General features: G+C 51.0%; 1 protein-coding gene across 2 annotated transcripts in view; it reads left to right on the top strand.

Annotated features, from left to right (window-relative positions):
- The window catches only part of GPSM1 (G protein signaling modulator 1), a 49,630-nt gene that overhangs the window by 18,899 nt on the left and 10,513 nt on the right, over positions 1-20,218 (top strand). For both annotated transcript variants that reach the window (XM_031601859.2, XM_031601860.2), the window contains exons 8-11: positions 659-767; positions 3,330-3,456; positions 13,023-13,093; positions 14,774-14,953. In XM_031601859.2, coding sequence (XP_031457719.2) covers positions 659-767; positions 3,330-3,456; positions 13,023-13,093; positions 14,774-14,953 — 487 coding nt within the window. The remainder of the gene's footprint in view (positions 1-658; positions 768-3,329; positions 3,457-13,022; positions 13,094-14,773; positions 14,954-20,218) is intronic.

Below are 20,218 nucleotides of genomic sequence, written 5' to 3'. Positions count from 1 at the left end.
CGCGAGCAGAAAGCATTGAACTGGGTGACAAGAAAAATGTTTAAATGCTGATCAACCCGCCCCAACCTCTGAGGGGAGGGAGTTGCAGTCACGCTGAACCTCCCCCCGCGCCCCCATGTGCTTTTTTTATTCCTTCACCCCCCACATCTGCACGTTGGCAGAGCTGAGCAGGCTGTGCTGGTGCAAGCAGGTGCTGGAAACAGAAGCACCTGTGTGCAGGGTGAGGGGCTTCCCAGTGATGTGCTGGTATCCAGCAGGGGGACGTTGCATCCCTGCAGCGTTTTCCCCTTGCTGGATGATTGCAGTCCTCTTGATGCCTTGTGTATCCCTAGAGAGGAATCCGTGCAGAGCAGATGGGAGCTCTCACTTCTGCTCTGATTGATGCCTGTGTGTGACGTCAGACTGTTCTGGGTCCTTGCTACCCCACCTAGCTTTTGGCTGCTATGGGTACAGCCTCATTTCTGAAACTATTGCTTATCCTCTGACCTTACTGCCTTTAGTGTAAGGGATTAAGCTGCACAGTGCTTCATATTTTTTAGGAGTGGGTGAAAGCAGAGCTGGGAGAGCTGGCTCAAGGTGCCCCTAAGGAAGCTGTGAAAGGGCTGCTGGGCTGCGCTCTGCCCAGGATTTCTGTGGTCAACAGCTTCCTGTCTTGCAGGGTGGGAGAGGGAAGGGCCTGCTGGAGTCTCGGAAATGCCTACGTCTCCCTGGGGAGCCATGAACAAGCTTTGCACTTTGCAAGGAAGCATCTTGAAATCTCCCAAGAGGTAAGAGAAGCTAGCTCAGGTCAGAGGGAACTAATCCTCCCTGGTGGGAAGACTTTTTTTCCTATCTAAACTGATTTTGGTGTAGTTCTTCTCTAGCTATGGCTGCTGTGTAAATTGCCTGCCTGTCTACTGCTTGGTTGGAAAATATCCTTGTCATGGGAGGCTCCCAGGCTTCTGCCTTGTTAGTGCTGGAACATTTGCCACTCCTTGCTCTCACCTGATCCTCCTGTGTGAGGAAGGACCTGGGGAGCAGCTCTCCAGCCTGTGCACCCAGCCTGCTGGTAGGACCTCTCTCTCCTGAGCAGCAAGTTGTGAGATCCTGACTGCCAGGCACCCTGTGATTGCAGCTGTGCTCTGCTTTCCCAGCAGGTTGCTACCTGGTCAAGCAATGCCAGCATCCCCCCAGAGGCTGCAGCAGGTGAGGGGTGCCAGCTCCACGTGGTGAACTCGAGTGTTGTGCAAATACAGCTGATTGCTAATGCTGGATTAATGCAGCCTCGTGCTAACCCTGCACCAATGCCATACAGTGGGGCTCTGTGCACGCAGCTGACTACCACAAAGTGCTTGCCTGGCTGCAGCTTTCCTGGTACAAAAACAGAAAGTGTTTGCAGGAGCCTTTCTGCACAGGCTCAGATGTACAAGAAGGCATTGTTTGCTTTCCAGTGTGTTATGTAGAAGTCAGCTGTGGCCTCTTTTAGTGTTCCCCAGATGAAGAAATTGACCTTTTGGAGCACTAATTGAAATTGCTGTATGTTAAGTGCTCTGTGTGCTCTCCTGTCTGTGAGATTGGCTGAATGGTGGGGTAGGGCTGACATACCAACCTAATGAAGTACTTAATTATACTTATCGGACCTGCAGAAGAAATACTGTTCTTTGGACCTGAACATTTTAGGACAAATGAGCTTTTCCAGCTCCAGCCTTCCAGGACAGGCAGTGGGGGCTGTGTGCCCTGCAGGGGGTGGTGGGAGGGATGAAGGGATAGGGGTTCTAAGGGGGCAGGAGGGCTGATGGTGATGCTCTCATCCTGATGTGATGGCTCTGATTGCAGCATGCCAGGAATAGGTTACTCATGGCAGGTGGCAATAACCCCCCCCCCACAGCCATAATTATGGAGTAGTGCAGAGGCCACGTCTGTTTGTGGGGAGGGTCTGCATTAGCTTCTAGCAGCAAGTGATGCTCTTGTAAAGCTGATTAATTTTGCCTTGGGAACCAAGTTAGCTGCTTGTGCTGTTGTGGTGAGCATCAGCACTTTGCTCATAGAAAAACTTATTAGTGAGCAGAGGTATAACCTGAATATTTAAAACCCATTTCCTGTCCTGTCACCATTTTTTTTTTTCCCCCCTCCTGCCCTGACATACATCTGATGGTGACATTTGAATCCAAGGGAAATCTGTTCAGAATAACCACATGGGAAGCTGCTGCAAGGTGATCCAAGGTTGTGCAGGATTCCTTCTGAAAGGAGGGAGAATTCCTTCTGTCTGAAAGTCCTGGAGGCTGTCCCAGCCCTTAGGTGCTGCTCAGCAGTGCCTTCCTCACACCTGTGTGTGATGGGGATGATGGGGGGGGCAAAGATAGCTGAGCTGAGGGCAGAGAGCCTCTGCTATGGCATGAGGGACAGCTGCCCGACTGTTATCCTGACAGTGATGGGGCCCTGGAGAGAATTTGGAGTGAGTGGAAATCAGGGAAGTACTTAATAGAGCATCAAGGACTGTGTGACCTAAGCAGGATGTGGTAATTTCTCTGGAGATGATGTCAACAGCAAATCTCTTGTAATTGGCAGGGGACTTATGCCTGATGATAAGCTGTTTGATCTGCCTCCCTTTACTGGTGCTCAGGGCTTTGTCATAAATAATGTGGGGATTTATGGTTCTGTTCTAGGACAATTCATGCTGCAGTCTATCTCAGAGGACCACAAAAGAGCTGTTGCAAGGCATTTAATGGGGACTCGGGCTTCTCCAAGGGAGCAGGCGAGGGCTCTCTGTAACAGAGGCAGCTGTTTCTCTAAAGATTAGCAGCTGCTTCTGAGTGACCTCTCTGTGTTGGCTGGTGATACGCAGTGCAGTCATTTTCATGCCTGGTTAACCTTTGAGGCACGCTCAGCTGCTTGTCCTGTGTGTCTCCATTAAGCAGCAAGAGCCACTGGAAAGATCTGTTCCTGAATATCCAGCATCAGCTCCTTCGTGCTGCTAAGAGCTGGGAATTTTGATTGTCTCCATTTCAGTACTAAGCCAAGAGTAGAATGGAAACCTCAGTTTTCCCTCCGTCCATCCCAGCAGGTGAAACATGCTCAGTCAATTCAGAAGGGCACGAGCAGCATGGCACTGTGAACACATCCATCTCCTGGAGCTCTGTGTGGGTTGAATCCCTCCTGGATTCACATCCACGGGGCTCTGAGTGGAGTTCTGTAACACCTCAGTGGACACCCAACCCTTGAGTGTTGCCTGGGATGGTGCCCCAGGATGCCTTTGTTTGTTTGCTGTGGTGTGGGTCAGGCAGCACTCTGCTAGAGGCTGCTGGCTTACAGCATGCTGCCTTTTAATGCCTTCTTGGTTTCACCCACAGATTGGGGACCGGGCTGGAGAGCTGACAGCACAGGTGAACATGGCCCAGCTCAGGGCAGCCCTCGGCTTGGGACCTGGTGATGAGGATGTGGGCATGGCTTGTCCTTACTCTGGCTACGAGGCACAAGGTGAGCATCTGGGCCACGTGAGGTGTGGGAATGGTGCATGGGGAGCTGGGGATGCGTGCAAGTGTGTGACAGAAGGGGAAACATGAACACCAGGAAAGAGTCTGCAGTATGTTTGCAGGAAGAAGAGTGAAGAGCATGTTGTTTCTCAGCAGAATCATTCACCATTACATATGGATGGTGTGCAATCCTTGCTCTGACCAAGGCCCATGGGCAGCATCTTATTTACTCCTGCACTGTGCTTGCTGTAAGCTCTGAGGACAGGGAAGGATCCACCCCAAATTGGGCACAGAGTGAGTTAATAGAATTAATCTGCATTGGGAATGAACTTCCACATGCCAAGCAGCGAACCAGCTTTTGTCTCTTGTAGAGCTCTGCAGCACCCTTTTAGCTGATGTGACTGATAGAACAAGCTTTCAAAAGGTGACTGGCAGGGATTTTTGGCTGCTGTCATCCTGATTAGCACCTAAGGAATCAGACTACAGCAGGAGCTGAAGGCAGGTTGTGAGCATCAGTACGCTGGGTGCTGCTCCCACCTATGGGGATGCTGAAGCTGGAAGCTACAAGACTTGGTGATGGCACACAAAATGGTTCCATTCACTGCTCTGAGCAGCCCTGCTGCCCAGTGTGGATGAGTTCTCACTGTCAGCCTGACACATCCCCAGCCTGGGGACCAAATGTCCTGCAGCTGCCACCATAGGTGTCTGGGTGTGCCTGGCATGAAAGCTGGTTGCTCTGTAGCTGTGGACAGGTTTATTAATTCAGACAAATGAAGTCGCATCCTGGGAGGTGCAGGCTGATTAAATATGACCTTGTTAGTGCAGATGCTTTCTGAGACAGTGTGTTCTTTTTCCTGGTGGGAGAGCTGGCTCAGGGAAGGTGATGGGATGCTGCCTGCAAGTGTTTGCTCTGTGTATTGATCTTGAAGGTGCAGATGCTATGTCAGTGCTAAAGCTTTTCCTGAGAAACAGAGCTGGGAGGGAGCATGGCCTGCCATCCTCCAGCAGTGCAAGGCTGGAGTCAGAGGTGGGGAAAGCTGTGTGCTCCAGCCCAGGTGAGATGGAGCCGAGCTTCAGGTTGGCTTCTGAGCAGTCTCTGCCTTTTGATGTTGCAGTGAGGAGAGCCTGCTTTTTGTTTTTTCCTTCACGTTATTTTCACAGCTTAAGGCTGTAACATGACTGCATATTCATAAGGATGCTACGTTGGTTGGGAGGGCAGGCATGCTGTAAAGTGCACAGATTCCATCAAGCAGGTAGGATAAAGTTTCATAGCAAATCTCAGTTCTGGGAAAATCTGTGCAGCTGAGAAGCCCTGAGCCAAACCATTGGGCTGCCATGTCCATCATGGGCTGATTGCTTCCAAGCCTTGTGTTTGCCCTTCACTGGGGGCATAAGGGGAGGAAGGGAGTGTTTGGTGTTTTCTGGCTCCTCTTGCTGAGCTCTTTGTGATTTAATTAATGTTCTGAGAGCAGTTGGATGTCAGAAGACAAAGCTGGAAGCCAGGGAAGTGGGACAGTGCTACAAAAGTCTTGTGAAAGCACTGACCTTGTGAAGAAATGCAAACACGCAGAGCTTAGAGCAACAAATGGAGAGGAGCTGGAGAGTAGCAAGCAAACAGGGGTTGTCTCTGCTTCTCTAAATGCCAAATATGAAGCCTTGAGAAATGCTCTTGCCCTCTTTCACACACTGCAAGTAAAGAATTGAGTACTGATAGGATTTTGCTGTTGCAGAGAAGGGAACTTGCTACGTCTGTGGGGGATTTTTGTTGTAGAGGTCAAGGTCAGTGTGAAGATGAGAAGTGCTGCCTGGTGCTGGGAGGTGAGGTTGGCTGCCTGCTCTGCCCCATGTGCTGCTGCTCTGAAGGGCATGAGCTGTGCCTGGTGAACCAGGAGCATTCCCCCCAACCCCTTCCTCGAGCATCCTGCTGGCAGTGCCACCTGCGTGCATTGCACTGAGCGTGATCTGGCAGTGTTCCTTGGCTGCTCCCTGCTCTGGAGGCTGGCACCTGCTGCAGGCTGTCTGCTGGCTGTAGGGAAGGGACCTGCTGCTGCAGAAGGGGTGAGAGCAGACCTGGCCAGGCAGTGAGTGCAGGAGGGTTCTCAGTGCTGCTTTGAAGGGAAAACTAACTCTGGACCATTTTTCCTCTATGCTCAGCAGTGTGTCAGCATCAGCTGTCATCTCATGGCAGCAGCAGTGCTAGGAGACACTGAGCAACACCTCTGCTGGCAGCTGGTGTGGGTGGGAGGATGCGGGTGTTCCAGGAGGTGTTGGCATGTAGCTGCTTTCAGAGTTCCTGGCATGGTTTCTGTGCTGTTTGCAGTATGTGGCTGCTGCTGTCCAGCTGTGCTCAGTGAGCTCTGAGGGCAGGGAAGGGCCCAGCTGTGAGCCAGGCTTTCCCTGCTCTGTACATCCCCTGCTGAAAGAGAGGCTGGGTTGCACTTGGGGTTTCAGGAGTTCTGTGATGGGCTCTGCTCATCCCTGTGTGATGAACTTGAGGTGATGTAGAGGTAGGCAGCCTGGACAGGCACAAACCATCTCCTTCCTAGGCAGTGATCAGATCTGTGTGGCTCTGAATGTGAGTCTTTTCATCCTTAGTGCAATTTTGAGCTTCTTACAGGAATCTTTGAACCCTCAGATAAATTGGATAGGAAAAAAAAAATCTGCTTTTATGTTTCCACAGTCTGTTTGTTTGCTTTAAATATCTTTGAAGTAGCTAAGAAGCATTTAGGGCTGCTGAGATGGGTTGGTTAGCCCAGCCTTGTGCTGATGCAGAGCAGGAAAGAGGCAGCACTGCTCTCCTGTGCCTCAGGCTGGGATGCTGTGCCACAACCTTCCCTCTATGTGTCTTGCTCAGCCCTGCTGTCAGGCAGTGTGCTGGGGGGCAGCCAGCTGTGGCCCTCTGAAGCAGAATGCAGGGTGGCCTGGAAGATGGGGGTTTTTTTTGTGCTCTGGTTTGTGCTTGGTCTGCTCCAGGGTGTGGATGCTCAGTCGTACCAAGGCAGCTGCAGGAAGGTGTCCAGAGGGCTCTGAGTGCTGCAGTGGTCCTGGGGGGGGATGTTTAAGGGAGAAGGGACAAGAGGAGTGCTGCCTGAACAGGGAAGGAAGCTCTTGGATGGAGACTTAGGACATCTGAAGGATGCCCCTGCGTTATCTTTGTGATGAGTCTTTTCTAACTTCTGAGTAACCTCTGCTGTTACGGCTGCCAAATCACTCCAGCAGCACTGATGGGGGGGTGATGAACCTCTGAGTCATTTGGAATTGAATCAAGTTATTTAGCACTCAACTCAGACCGTCCCATTATTAGCTTTATGGCATTTAAAAAAAATTCTTCCTGAAGTTTTGAGCGGTGTTCTCTCATCTTGCTTTGTACGTGAGCCTCCTTCCCAGCGTCAGTGTTGAGTGCAGCTTTGGTGTTAAGTTCAGTGCACAGGCTTCTCAGCTCAGAGCAGAGGAAATGCTTCAGGCCTGGAGGAAAGGATGTTGTGCTAATGGAACTCAGGTGCTTGTTTCATCTTGATGCCAGGGGAGGCAGGGAAGGAGGAGCAGGGAAGGAGCCTGTGCTTGAATCCTTTGGCAGAAGAGGTACAACGTGGCCCTTGGCAAAGCCATCCATTAAATCAAGGGACCTCTTGTTGTGGGAAAGCGACTTCATGGGAGTGGTCAACTCCTTCCAGTAGCCCAGATGGGAGCTGGGAGCCTGATGTCTCCTCTGGCTGCTGCTCCAGCCCTGCTGTGCCTGCTTTCAGCAGCACGGTTCCCCAGGCAGTTTTCTTTGGTAGCCAACACATAGGAAATAGCTATGGCATGAGAATTCTGTCTAACAGTGCAGTGCTACCTTTAGGATCGAGATACTCCTGTTTGGTTCCAGTTGCAGCACTGCAAACGAGTTCTTCCTCACCCAACTGGAATTACTTCCCATCTTTAAAGGTCTTTCCATGCTTGACTGTGGTCTGCTTTAGCACTTCACTGAGCAGGGCAAGGACAGAGCCTCTGGCAACTCGGGCAGCAGAGCTTTGCTTAGCACAGAGACCTGGGAGCTTGTAGGGGTAACCAGAGCTCAGAAATGTAAATTCCTGTGTGGCTGAATGTGTCCCAGGAGGTAGAAAGCACTGCAGGCTGGTGGCTGATGCATGAGATCAAACAGGAGGGAGGGATGAAGGATATCACCCTTTTTTTCCGTAGGATTTTGTGGCCTTTGATCGCTGCATATCTTCACTGTGTATCATTCTTTCTCTTGTCCTGTAGGACACAGCTGCTGTAACTGGACTTGTTTGGCTGCTGGAGGTGTTGCCTGTGTTAATTACTGCATGTCACTTTCTAGCTCAGGCTCAGTTCCTTTCTGATCCCTGCTTGTTCAATGTGAGCTGGTAACAGAAGATCAGAGGTCATGAGTTTTTCTACATGCTGGCAGAGAAAGTCTTGCTCATAGAAAACCAGGTGTTCTTGCCAAGCCTATGCTGGCTGGTCTTGGATTGGCCCCAAGGTTACATGCTTCCTATCATCCTGCTCTACTGGGTTCAGTTTATCTCCCAGAAAATCCTCCTGTCCCCACAATGTTTAATCTATGAAGCCTTGCCTGGGGGAGGCCATGGTTACACAAGGCCACCCCCAGCACAGCTCCAAGCTTCCCAAGGCTTGTGTTTGACTTGTTAGGTGCTGTGTCACTAGGTGCACTGTGTATTCTGTATCCTGCATGTAAAGACAAGAGATGCTTCATTATTTGGCTGGAATTGCCAATGCTTTCTTTGCAAAAAGCCACATTCCAGCCTCACTCAGAGGATAAATACCCACTGCTGATGGGTGTAAGGGGGGAACTGGACTCAAAGATGCGATCAACGTGACAGCAATCAGTAAGAGTTTGTGAGGCTGTGAGATGTAGGATCACCTTCTACTCAGAGCCTGCAGCTTTCCTGAGCTATTCTGGCTGTGCCCAACCTGACTGCACTCTGTGGAGCTCCTGGGTGCCACGTAGATGTGCTGTGCTGCTGCCATGCAGGGGTTCAGCTGTCAGTTGGGATCCTGGAGGATGTAAGATTTTGGTGCTATGTCTATAAAAATGTCTTCTGCCAAATGAGGCGGATGAGAATCCTGATTCAAAAGTAACTTCTTGTTAGTGCCTATTGTGTGTACATATGCATTTTTATGATGGAACAGTTTTGCCTTGGGGAGAGGGGGGGGAAGCCACTGTAAAACTGTTTTTCTGGAGAAGGTTTTTTGTAGTGCTCAGGATCTTGTCTGGAGGGTTGATATTTGCTCAGCTGTGTGCTGGTCTGTGTGCCAATGAATACAGCACTGCAGAGCAAACAGCGGAGCCCAATCTTCCCAGCAGAAGAGGTTTTGTTCCTGTCCTTTGGCTTCCAGCTTTGCTACAGAGGGCTGAGAATGCAGGACCTTGTGTGGGTGCAAAGCATTTCTGAGGAAGTTTGATGTGACAACGTGCTGGAAGTGACCTTCCTGCTGCTCTCCTTGGCCCTTAGCTGTGGGTTGGCTTTGTCCTTTTTGTGTCCTTTCTCTTCCAAGCCATATGTGTTCATGGCTTTTGTCTGAACCACAGAGCTCTCACGTAGTTGGCAGGGAGAGAAGGGCTGCTTTAGCCATCTCACCATGTCTTCAGCCATAGCGGAGGCCAGAAACTATGGGATTTTCCTGGTCCATTCCAATCCAGTAGGTGAGTAGATGAGCAGATGCTCCTTCCCATAGATGGACACACAAAAGCTCAGTGCCAGCATTTTTATGGCTCAGTCATCGTAAATAACTGATACTATTTGCTTTCTCTATTTAGAGGAAAGCGTTGTTCTATCCCAGTAGCATCAACTGGGAAAACAAATGCCAGCATTTATCATGCAAGTGCTGGCACTAATAGAGGTCAAGTGGATTTATAGTACCAGAACCCATTATGTGTTTGAAGACTAATTAAAGCCCTAAATGAGATGGCTGTTTTGCTGGATCTTTTTTTTAATTTTTTTCCTTGCTGCTGTGGTTTTTATCCTCCTCTTTCCTCTCTGAAGAGCACTGGCTGTAATAATGGAGCACTAGCTCAACGGAGATGTCCTGATTAGGTGTCAGCAGTGTGAGATTTGAGATGCTCTGTACTCATTGAGATTGCTGGATTGTATCTCTGCAGTTGTGGCTGGGGTTTACAGAGCTGTCTTTCTCCCCAGCCGACTGCTTGGCTGCTCTAATTGAATCAGATTTAACAATATTTGGAGCTGTCTGCCAGAACCAAGGATCTGAAATGCTGGGGTCTGTGCAAATGTGAGAGGGCAACAGTCTGGTCTAGAAGACAAGTTGGTATTTCAGTTGATTTGAGCGTAGAGAGAAATGGCCTTTTCAAGTGCTTATGCTGAGATCTGTGCTCTGTGGGGTCACTGCTGCCCCTGAGCTGCTGTGTGTGCTGCTCAGCCATGAGAGCTGGAGGGAGGGCAGGAGCAGTGCTGGCCGTGTAACCTGTCCCCAGCAGTTTTCTGTGGAGTTCACTGTCAGCTTTAATTCAGGTACAGCCACCCAGAGGGAGACGGCTTGTTCCAGGCCTGCAAATAGAACTGTCGTTGCTCGGGAGCTTGCTCTGTCTGTGGAGAAGACATCTCTCCAGGATGGGGAGGGAGGAGAGCCTAGGAGTCCTCATAGCACACGTCAACTTGATGAGAGCTCCTGGCAGGGCTCCCTGAGCTGCTGCTGCACATGTTGTGCTTGATCTTGTCAGTGCTGAGACCCGAGAGTGCCAGCAGGATACAGGAACAGAACCGTTCCCTCTGCCAGCCCAGTTTTACCCTGCTGCAAATCTGCATGGGGCAGTCCGTGGCTGTTCTGTGATAAAACACTTCCTTGAGTTCTCTGTGGCTACATCTTGCGTGGCAGCAAGGTACTGTGAGGGAATTCCTGCTGTGTGAGTGTGTCTCCTTGGGAGGAACCCAGCTGGTCCCCCCAGTGCCTCGTTGCCCAATGGGGTCTGGAATCTCATAAGCAGATGCTATCAGAGGCTTTTGCAGAAGAGGCTGGTGAGATCTTTCCCCTAAATGTGATGGTGAAGCCCTAGAAGTCCTGAAAAGCAGAGTTGCCCTACACCATTCAGCCTGAACTGCACAAGGACAGCAAGGACTGTGCACTACTCAACTTCTGGCTATGAAAAATGATTGGAAATAAAGCATGCTGTGTCTGTGCATCACAGGTAGCATAAAGATGGGGGTCTCTGCATCTCTGCAGAGCATGGATGTGAGGAAGAAGTATTTGGAGGTGAATAAATTGGGTTAGTGTCCCGAAGACAGAAAAATGGAGAGTAGATGTGAGATGAGGGAGCCAGGAGAAGCAAGGATGTCTCAGTTGCACCCCTTTGCTTCTTCCAGTCAGCTTCCCCTGGGGTTCATTTCTCCCTCCTAGGTGGGGAGGGGCTGCTTCCAGCTTTAAGACAGAGGAATGTGGAAACCGTTGAACAGCCCAGGAACTAAACTGCAAGAGCTAAAAACAAACAGAAAAAAACCAACCTCCTTGCTGCAGCGTTGAGATCGTGGGGGGGGGGGGGGGGGATTTTGGGAGGGGGAAAATTTAAAAAGCAACAACACCCCTCGAGTGCTGAGAAGGAGAACATCTGAGGAGCTGCAGGAAAACAAGCCATGAATGCAGGCAGTCAGCAGCTGTGCTCAGCTGATGTTCACAAGAAGGTTTCAGCTCGCTCCTGTTAGAGACCTCAGCAAACCTTAAAGACAGAGAGAGCATTTAGAAATGTCCCTGAGGTTTTTGGTTACTCTTCAGTTGGCTTGGTAAACATGCCAATAAATACTGGAGAGAGAAGAGAAAAGCTTACAGAGGAACAGACGCGGGTTTTCAGCTGCTCAGTCTGCTGCCTCCACCACTGTTGGTTGGTGTTGGGGGAGGAGGATGGGGATGTCTGTATGACATTAGGGCTGTGGGGACTGCTGGGAAAAGGGACTTTGGAGGAGGTTGGGGCAGCACACGCAGTCTGGAGCTGTCTGAGGGACTGTCCTGCCTGGGGACAACGAGCTGATGGGACTCCTATTGCAGTGTGCTTGTGAGTATGGGACTCTCTCTGCTCTGCTGGAAAATGGGCTCTGGAGTGATGGGGAGAATGGAACTGGGTGTGTTTTGTTCTGGAAGCAGGTAGCTGAGATGGGATGCTTGGAGTTGGGTTTGTAGTTCCTCTCTTGGTTCAGCTGAATGCAAGGTCTGAGAGGTAGCAGAGGAGCATCAGCACCAAAATAGCTGGAAAAGATGAATTGCTTTGTGTGCCCTTATTGCTGGGTCAGTCTGACTACGTATATTTAATTAACGAAGGAGGAAGGCAGGCTTTCTCAGATCAGAGATTGATGGTTGCTGGCCAGCGGTTTAATGCTATTGCGAATGTACCAAAGCACCTGAGGATGGAGGTGTGTATAATTAACAACTCTTCAGGCCGTTAGAAGTGACGTGTGTTTATCTAATCAGGCACACGCTGCTTCTTCAGGGCTTTCCTGGAAGCAGTCATTAGAAGCTGCTGTGACGCACGCTGGCTTCCAGGTGCAGACCTCACCTCTTGGGCATCATTGCCAAACCCACGTGTGCCATCTCACTTATTGCCAGGAGAGCAAAGAAAGATGTGGGAGGAGACCCCTCCATCCTGCTGGTGCCCATGGATGAGGGGGGGGTGTTGTGCATCCTGCCAAGGACCTCAGCTTTAGCAAAGGTGTGGCAGCTTAGTTAAGGCAGCTTAGTTAACGTAAGCCAAGGGCTGAAATAAAAATGGTAAGACAGTGAGTTTTGTGCTCTTGAATGAGGGCAGGCGAGGCTGTGGGATAAGCAGCAGTGCTGTTTAAACGTTGGTGGGAAACCAAGGGACCCTTGGGCTCGATGAGTTTGCAGGAACTGCTTGCAGCTCAGTGGTTTCCGTTCTCAGGGCTCTGCATGAGGATGACTTTCAACTCGCATGCGCTCCTCACCCTCCTCCAGGACGTCCCCCCAAGCTTGGGAGTTGTTGTCGTGGGACCTCAAGTCCAGTATTTCTCTTTCTGCCTTGCTTGGCTTTGCTGATGTGGGGCAGCACATGGCTCTCAGCTAAATAAAACCTTCAGCTTGTATGAAATATAACGTATCACAGTGCTTTCAAATTTTACAGCCTGTAGGCAAAGTTTCCATTCTTGATGCTAGACCCATGAAAACTTGCTCTTTTGCTTAGTTTTCTAGCCCTTGTGACTATAGAGAGAGGCTCTGAGCTGTGTCCCAGACACATTCTTGAAGCTAAAAACATGAAGATAAAGCAACAATCCCACACATTATGTTTTTGTTATGATTTTTCTCAATGCCAGTCCCTTGACTTCTCATGCTGAGGTGGGGGCTGTAACTCTGAGATTCCAGAGCTGATACCCACGGTCACGGTGTGGCCCTGCTGCTGGTTTTGCAGCTCTGGCTGTGCTGTGATAGCACTTTGAAAAAGATTCAAAACAACAGAGGGGAAAAAAAACATTTGAATCTCAAGGACAGTGTGCAGCTGCAGCATCCCATCTGTCTGACTGTGCAGCAGGGAGCTGAGGGGCTGCCCTGCTTTGACACCTCCTGATGCAAGAGTGTGTTGTTTTGCAGGAGCCAGGCCCAAGAGAGTCCAAAGAAACAGCATGGACAGCTTAGACCTCTTGAAATTCCCTTCTGATAAGGTAAGCAGAGCAGCCTGCCTGGCCTTGGGGACTGAGTGTGGGTAGCAATCTGGTGGCTCGCTGAGGGAAGGACACAATTGGTGTCATTGGAGTCAGTGGGATTAACCAAAGAGGGTTTCTAGAGAGCTTGGAGGAGAAACACTTAACTGAAAGCTGAAAAAAGCTATTCTGAACTTTTTTTTTTTAAGTCCTCTATCAAAGAGGATAAGGGGGTGGTTTAGCCCCTTAGTGCTGGTGGCACATCTCAGCATGCTTTGCTCAGTGTGGGGAGGAAGGAGAGGTCAGAAGCAGGAGCTGTGCCTTGCAGGAGGTGGAGAGTTTTGTTTCAAGGGGCTCTGAGGACTTCTGCTCCAGTGCACTGCTGGAAATGTCAGATCTGAGCAGACCAGCACTCACTCTCTCCCCAAGGCAAAGGCTGCTTCTACAGACAGCTGCAGGCACTGAGCCTTTCCACCTATGGGGCTCATTGACATCCCTCAGAAAATCCTGTATGGAATTGCTGAGTCTGCCTAGGGGTGGCTGTTGGTTTGCTGTAGGGCTTCATCAAGCTCACCCTGGGGGAGGGATCCGGGTGGGCACAGTTTGGCCTTTGGGCTGGAGAGTTGATCATCTGGACATCACGGGGACAGCAGTGCCAGAGGGATGCTCAGTTGTAATGGTTGGTTTTGCTGATATGTGGTTTGCTGCTAATGCTGTAACAGCTGAGCCTCCTTCAAGGTGGAGGGGTTGGGTGGGCTTCAGGGGTCCTGGGGGAACAAATAGGAGCTGTGGGTTGGGGCACAGGACCCTGGAGTCCAATGGGCAGCAGTGTGCCCTGCTATCACCAGCCCTGCTCCTTGTTTTGATCTTTGCTTTCGGCTCCCAGCCATCAGTCCTTGTTTATTCTTCTTTCCACCAGACTAAAAATTCTTTATCGCACGCTGGCTTTCACCCCGAAGGTGCTTACATGCTGTAATTGAGTCATCTATCCTTTTGGCATGAAGGAAGCTGTTTTGAAGCCTCTATCCACGGCAGCAAAGCAGCTCCTGTGCTGCCACTTTAGTGCCTGCTTTTCAAGGTGTGGACACCAGCCAGGCTGCAGTCGGTCCTATTGATAACATCTAAAGAATTGAATCTCTCCTTATTCATTCTCACTATTCCTGTTTGTACTGTAAGGAGTGGAAAACTCCTGTACAGGTGTTGGAGAGAGCAAAGGAGGACAGCAGCGAGGGAGCAGGGGACTGCTTGTAGCCACCTGTTGCAGTTGTTATCCACCCTGCAGTCTCCATGCACTGCTGTAACGTGGCACTTGGTGAAGGGGCTGAATGGGGCTCCAGCCATTCATGCTGAGCTGCTGGGGAAGGGCCAGCCCTCCTGGTGGAGGCACCTTTCAGCCATCACTTCCTATGTCTGTAAATAAGCCAGCTGTGCCCTTACCCCCATCCCTGTTTTTTGGTTCTTTTTAAGGGGATGCTGCTTCTCTCTCACCTCTCCCAGGGGAGGAGTTGGCTATTGTGTGTTGTTTGGGTAATGCTTGCACTCCACTCCTTAGAATCATCCTCTGTGATGATGCACAAAATAGCTCACAGCCTAAATGCCACGTTAACTCCTTGTTTCCATGCATCTCCTGTACTCTGAATCCTAGGGCAGCAGGTCTCGATACAAGCAATTTGTACAATAACTATTTCTTGCTTTCCCAAGGACCAGAATGGGGACAGCCATCACGTGGGAGAACTGAAGATCTCAGGAAAAGAGTTCTTGTCTTTACCTGCGAGGTCCAAGAAATACCGGGAGCACCAGCTGGGTTTGGAGAGGAGGCCCCAAGGGCCGTGCACATCACCCCTGGATAGCAGCCAAGTCCGAGTGCAAGTGCCACAGTCGGTAGGAAGAAGTGGTTTTCACCTCTACTACTCATCTGGGAGCTTCTTAGGATATCATCATTCCTTCCTCCTTTCCAAGCTCTGGGGGGAGGGGTAGTGGTGGGTAGTGGCTGTTGGCTCTGCTTCCCATCCTACATGGATGTGTTCAGTGTGCAGAGTGTGCTGTAATAAGTCGGTGATTGGGATGAGATGATGGCAAATCCTTGCCTAGGAGCTTCTCTCTGGAAGGAAATCAGATGAAGCGTGCTTCCAAAAGGGCAGGAGCTGGCCATGATGTTGGTGATTTATGGGTTATGGGTGTGTGGCACGTCCCTTGGTTGGCGGTGAGCATCTCTGACTGGCTGTGCTTGGTTCCCCAAAGCTGATGGGCATCTGAGTCCTGGAAAGCTCTTACTCTGTCTTTTTTTGATGTCTTTAGCCCAAACAACTGAGTTGTTTGTTGGGCTGCTGTGTTCTGGTTGTGTTGATGCTCATGCTGTGACACTGGCAAACACGATGCACTGGGGGGGCTTCCTGCAGCTGTGTTGTTTAGTTCTTGGTTTTGAAGATGAGAATTGCACCCACAGACAGTGGCACATTTCTGAGTCTTGGGAGGGGGCTCAGATGTTTGGACTCAGTGAGAAGCCCTGAATCCTCAGCTTGCTTCTGCTGGGGGTGTGTTGTAACAGCAAAGACATCCTGATAGCATGAGTGCTCCACAATGTTTGATCTCCTGCTTTAGTGGTGCGTTACAGCCTCAGTGAATACAGTTCTGTGATCACTCACTTGGATCCAGGTGGAATCGATCCAAGCCAGGAGAGAGACACCTGTTTTTCCTTGGTGCTTAAGGAAAGAACACAATGCAATATTTTTGATGTTAGGTAAGAAAGAGGTCTGAGCTCCAGAGCTTGGGATGAAGCCTGTCTGTAGAGAGGGGATGCTTGAACATGGTTCCTCGTTCCCATGCTATGGGCTGCAGGTAGAACACGTCCTGATCTGCACAGCCATGCACATCCCCTTCTGGCTGCAGACAGACCTGGCTTTCTGTTCCGTTGTCTGACCGCTGGAGACAGGATTTCTACACCAGTTGTTTCTTTTAGACTTCTCTGAGCTGCTGTTTCATTCCCAACGGTGTCGGCGGAAATGGTCTAATAGGAAAAGCATTTCCTGCTGCTCACCGGTGCAAACATGATCGTTGGGAAGGAAAACAAAGCTCATCTGAGCCAGAAAGGAGACAGCAGCACGGGGGCATCTGAGGGAAAACAAAGGCAGAAAAAAACCAGCCCGCTTCTGCCAGAAATAGCCTTGTATTTTTAACTCGGACACTCAGCCAGAAAACAAACAAAAGCTGTGCTCCAGCAAGAGTGAGGCAAAGAGTGTTCCTGAAGTGTGTGGTGTGAGCACATAGGGCTCTGTGTGTAGGAAGGGCCCCTGGGATGTTGCCAGCCACCAGCAAGTTGTCACCGTACGTGCAGGGGTTTGGTGAATGGAGAGGAGGCAGGGAAAGCTCGCCGAGGTGCTCAGGCTTTGCAGTGCCTTAACTCTACCTGCTCACTGGATTTGTGGGGTGAGTTCTGAGAGTTTAAGGTCAGCCCCTAAGCACTCCTGGTGCACCTGGTGGGCAGACAGCAGAGAGCAAGCTTGAGACAGGCAGAGCAGCAGGGAAAAACAGCATCTCCCTCTTCACAGACACTAAACATACCCATCTTGTCCCAGGAGAGACTGGATGGTGCACTCAGCTGTGCACTTGGCTGGAGGAGAAGGGCAACTGTCTGTCCTGTGTTTTGGAGAATGCCCATCTTGGTAACAGACCACAGTCTGTGTCCCATAAAATTAAGTGTGATGTGCTGGATTGGGCTTATCCTCAGGTGGTAGCTGTACCAAAGGGAAGGTGGAGCTATGCATAACCCTTTTCCTAAAGGCTTCTGAAATCCCCTGGGACATCCAGGAGCTCTGCGTGAGGATGAGGAAGGGAGGAATACTGCATCCATGCCTGTGCACAGCCCCAGAGGCCAGACTGCAGGGCTGAGCCTGCTGCTGGAGGGCTTCACCTCACTTTGGGTGTTTGGCTTTTGGGCTCACCAGCACCATGTCTGTGCTATGTGCCCATCCCAGCCCTACGAAGGCTTTGATGTGCAGAACCCCACTGGGACACAGCTTGTGCCTCAGACCCTGCCCTGCCACACACGCAGTGCCCTGCAGGAAGGGCTCTGCTGCCAGGGCAGTGGCTGTGCAGTGTGCTCTGGGTTACTTCAGGTGAATCCTGTCTGGTTTCTGTGCTCCCAGCTGACAGTGATGCCAGCCTGGCTTTGTAGTGTGCAGCCCAGACCTCCGAACCTTTCAAGTCAACATCTTGCATTTGGCTTTTGTCCCATTGCTCTGTTGGATGGGAGTGTGGGTGGGCTTTGTTGAAAAGCTCTGTTTCCATGTGTGTCTTTTAAAATGAAATGTAGCAAACCCCACCCAAGAGCAAGGAGAGGCTGGAACCCAGCTCAGACCCTTTCTCTTGCTCTCCCTCCCACAGAGCTGGCTTTGGTCAGGCTGTTCAGACCGCAGTCTCCTCCTATTCCTCATTTTGTGAATGCTCAAAGCAAAAGATCTTTAATCCATCGGTTAACAGCAAGTTAATGAAGTTAGCCTTCATTAGCAGTGTGTCCCGATGGCTGTTCTGGGTGTGTGTATGGGATGTCACCATACTTGCACTCAGAAGACAAGAGCTCAGAACAAACCTCCCAGGCCCTGAACAGGTCTCTCTAAGTCCTGTTCACCCCCTCCTCCCCACATGGGGAGAGGCACTGCTGCTCCCCTGCCAACCCCAGGAGCTTACAGAGGCGTGATGGTGGCTGTAAAGTTGTTTGAGCTTTGGATAGCAGAGGCTGTGGTGTTGTTATTAGCATCAGCGATGATGATGCTAATTACTGAGCTGCTGGGAAACTCCCCATGGGAGGAGGCAGGGAAAAGTGGAAGGGGAGGTGAGGCATTGGGGATGGAGAGGCAGCATTGCCAGGCCCTGGGAGCAGGGCTCAGTCTGACAAAGCTGTGGCGATGCTGGGATGGGTGGGAGAAGCCATGGCCCAGGCTCTGCGTAAGGTAGGATGTGGGTGGGGGTCCCTCTGTGGGCTCACCCCTTTCTGTTGGGGCTGGGAGGGTCCTGGGCACAGAGGGGCTTCATCACTGTTGGGACACGATGCCAGGGTCCTGCTTGCCTGTCTGCACTGGGGCCGGTGTGGGATCTGATGGGACACCCAGAGCTGTGGGTCACTGCAGGCTGTGGTGTGGGAGCAGCTTTGGGTGAGCCACGTGTGGTTGTGTTTTCCCTCTGCTGTAGCAGCAGTCTGTGTATCAGGGTTTGGTCCTGGTGCCCGTAGCTGGGTGGCCAGGCCTGGGATTTTCTGTTGGGTTTCGCTGTGTTTAAAACAACATCAAAGCAGAGGGTTTTGCACCACGTGAAGCTTGCAGACATCAAAGGCTTGGTCATAACGTAACCCTTTCTTCCTTGGGGGAGAAGGTCCTAACGCAGAGGACTTGGCAGCAGCTGCATATTGCAGAGAGTTGCCCCAGGGAGGGGACTTTTAATGCTTTAGAAGCATCAGGTGAGCACAAGTCAGTGTACTTGTGTCCTTCACCCCTGTCTGAGAGAGCAACATCTGAGAAGGCAGAATAGGGCCCAAGGAACAAAGATGCTCTGTATTCTCAAAAAAATCTGCCTGGGGGTGTGTCCTACTGCTGGGCATGGCTCCTGGGGGCAGCACTGGGATCTGTGGGGCTGTGTGAGCCTGGCTTCAGGGGCTGCAGTGCTTACTGGGCTGCTGGGAAAAAGCACAGAGAGGAAGGGACCAGCCCTCACCCACTACCCTCCTTGGGGATCAGTGGTTCAGAAATGGTGCTGCTCATCTGGACCCTAATCTCCTCAATGGAGAGCATCAGCCCCAGGAGTCCTTCCTGGCTCCTAAACCACCCCAGCCCTTGTGGGGACCATTTGTAGTTCATGACAGAGGAGCTGTGTGCAGTGAGGACTTGCAGAGATGGGCTGATGTATTTAGACACAGAACACACGCACAGCGTGCTGTATGTCCAAACATTCCTGGGGACAAATGTTTTTATAAGACCTGCTTTATGCTTACAGTGGGAAGCGACCATAAAAGAAGGGAGAATGTTGTAGTCGACACCCCTGCAGACAGGGTGCCAGAGCTCTTCCATGTTGTTGTCTCTGTCTTCATGTCCCATGGGTTGATCCTCTGTATGGCCAACGAGAGCTCAGTCCCTATGCTGTCCATTCAGAGCTTGATGCGGGTGCCCCATGCTTGGCTGCTCGGTGACTCTCTGTGCATCTTCCCTCTCTTTTAAGATGATGTAATGATCTGATTGATGTGTGAACTACCTCCATGCCAACGCACACCCTCCTTTATCTCCCAGCCTTTTGTTTAGCTGCGTGGTATAATTATGCCATTATGGCTGGTCAGACTTTCTGGTGTGAACATGCTCCAAGAAAGCTGGAGCTGGGGAGGGGTGGGTGGCTGCTGTGATATAAGGCTGCTCCTGTGAAGACTGCTGTGCTGGAGTCAGTGCTGCTGAAGCCCACCGAGCTGTGTCAGCATCAGGCTGTTCCTTCCTCTTTGCTTAGTGAGGTGTCCAGCAGCACTTGGTGTGGGTGCAGACCTGGGAGATGTGTTTGCAGGGCTGTGGGCTGGTGGACGTTGAGAGAATTCCAGGGATGCAGGCTGCTCTGAGAAGCAGCAGCAATCTGGTTGCATCATCTTAAAGCGTGCATCCAACCCTTCCAACCACGTGTCTGTCTGAGACTCTTTGTTAAGCAATGGGGCCCTTCTTCTCTTTGGCTCCTTTTGCAGGATGGTTGCACACATGAGCCCAAAGTGCTTTCCTACATCAATGGCTGCAGCAGAGCTGGAACCGTGTGGGTTTCTCAATACAGAGTCTTGAGGTGCTGCTGCTCACAGGGACTTTATGCAGGGAAACGACTGGGGAGATAAAGAATCACTGCAGAGGAACTGCGTGGGGTGGAGTGGGGAGGCAGCAGTGTTTTCTGGCATGTGCTGCCTCTGCTGCACTTGTTGCCTCAGTGGTAAATCATCAGTTTCTTCCTTAAATATTAACAGCTGCCAGGTAACAAATTCCCCCTCTCTGTTTTATAATGGCACTAAAATTGGGAATTGCCTTGCTTTTCTCTGTAATTATCCAATGAGACCACGTGAGCAAGAGGGAGGCTGGGCAGGACTGGCAGCTCTGCAGCCCTGTGCCGTGCCTGGGGAATGCAGTGGGGCTGGGC

Source organism: Phasianus colchicus, chromosome 19 (assembly GCF_987193195.1).
Source record: "Phasianus colchicus chromosome 19, bPhaCol1.hap1.1, whole genome shotgun sequence".
Classification (NCBI taxonomy): Eukaryota; Metazoa; Chordata; class Aves; order Galliformes; family Phasianidae; genus Phasianus; species Phasianus colchicus.
The sequence above is the reverse complement of the archived record's forward strand: the minus strand, read 5'-3'. Positions and strand labels throughout refer to the sequence as shown.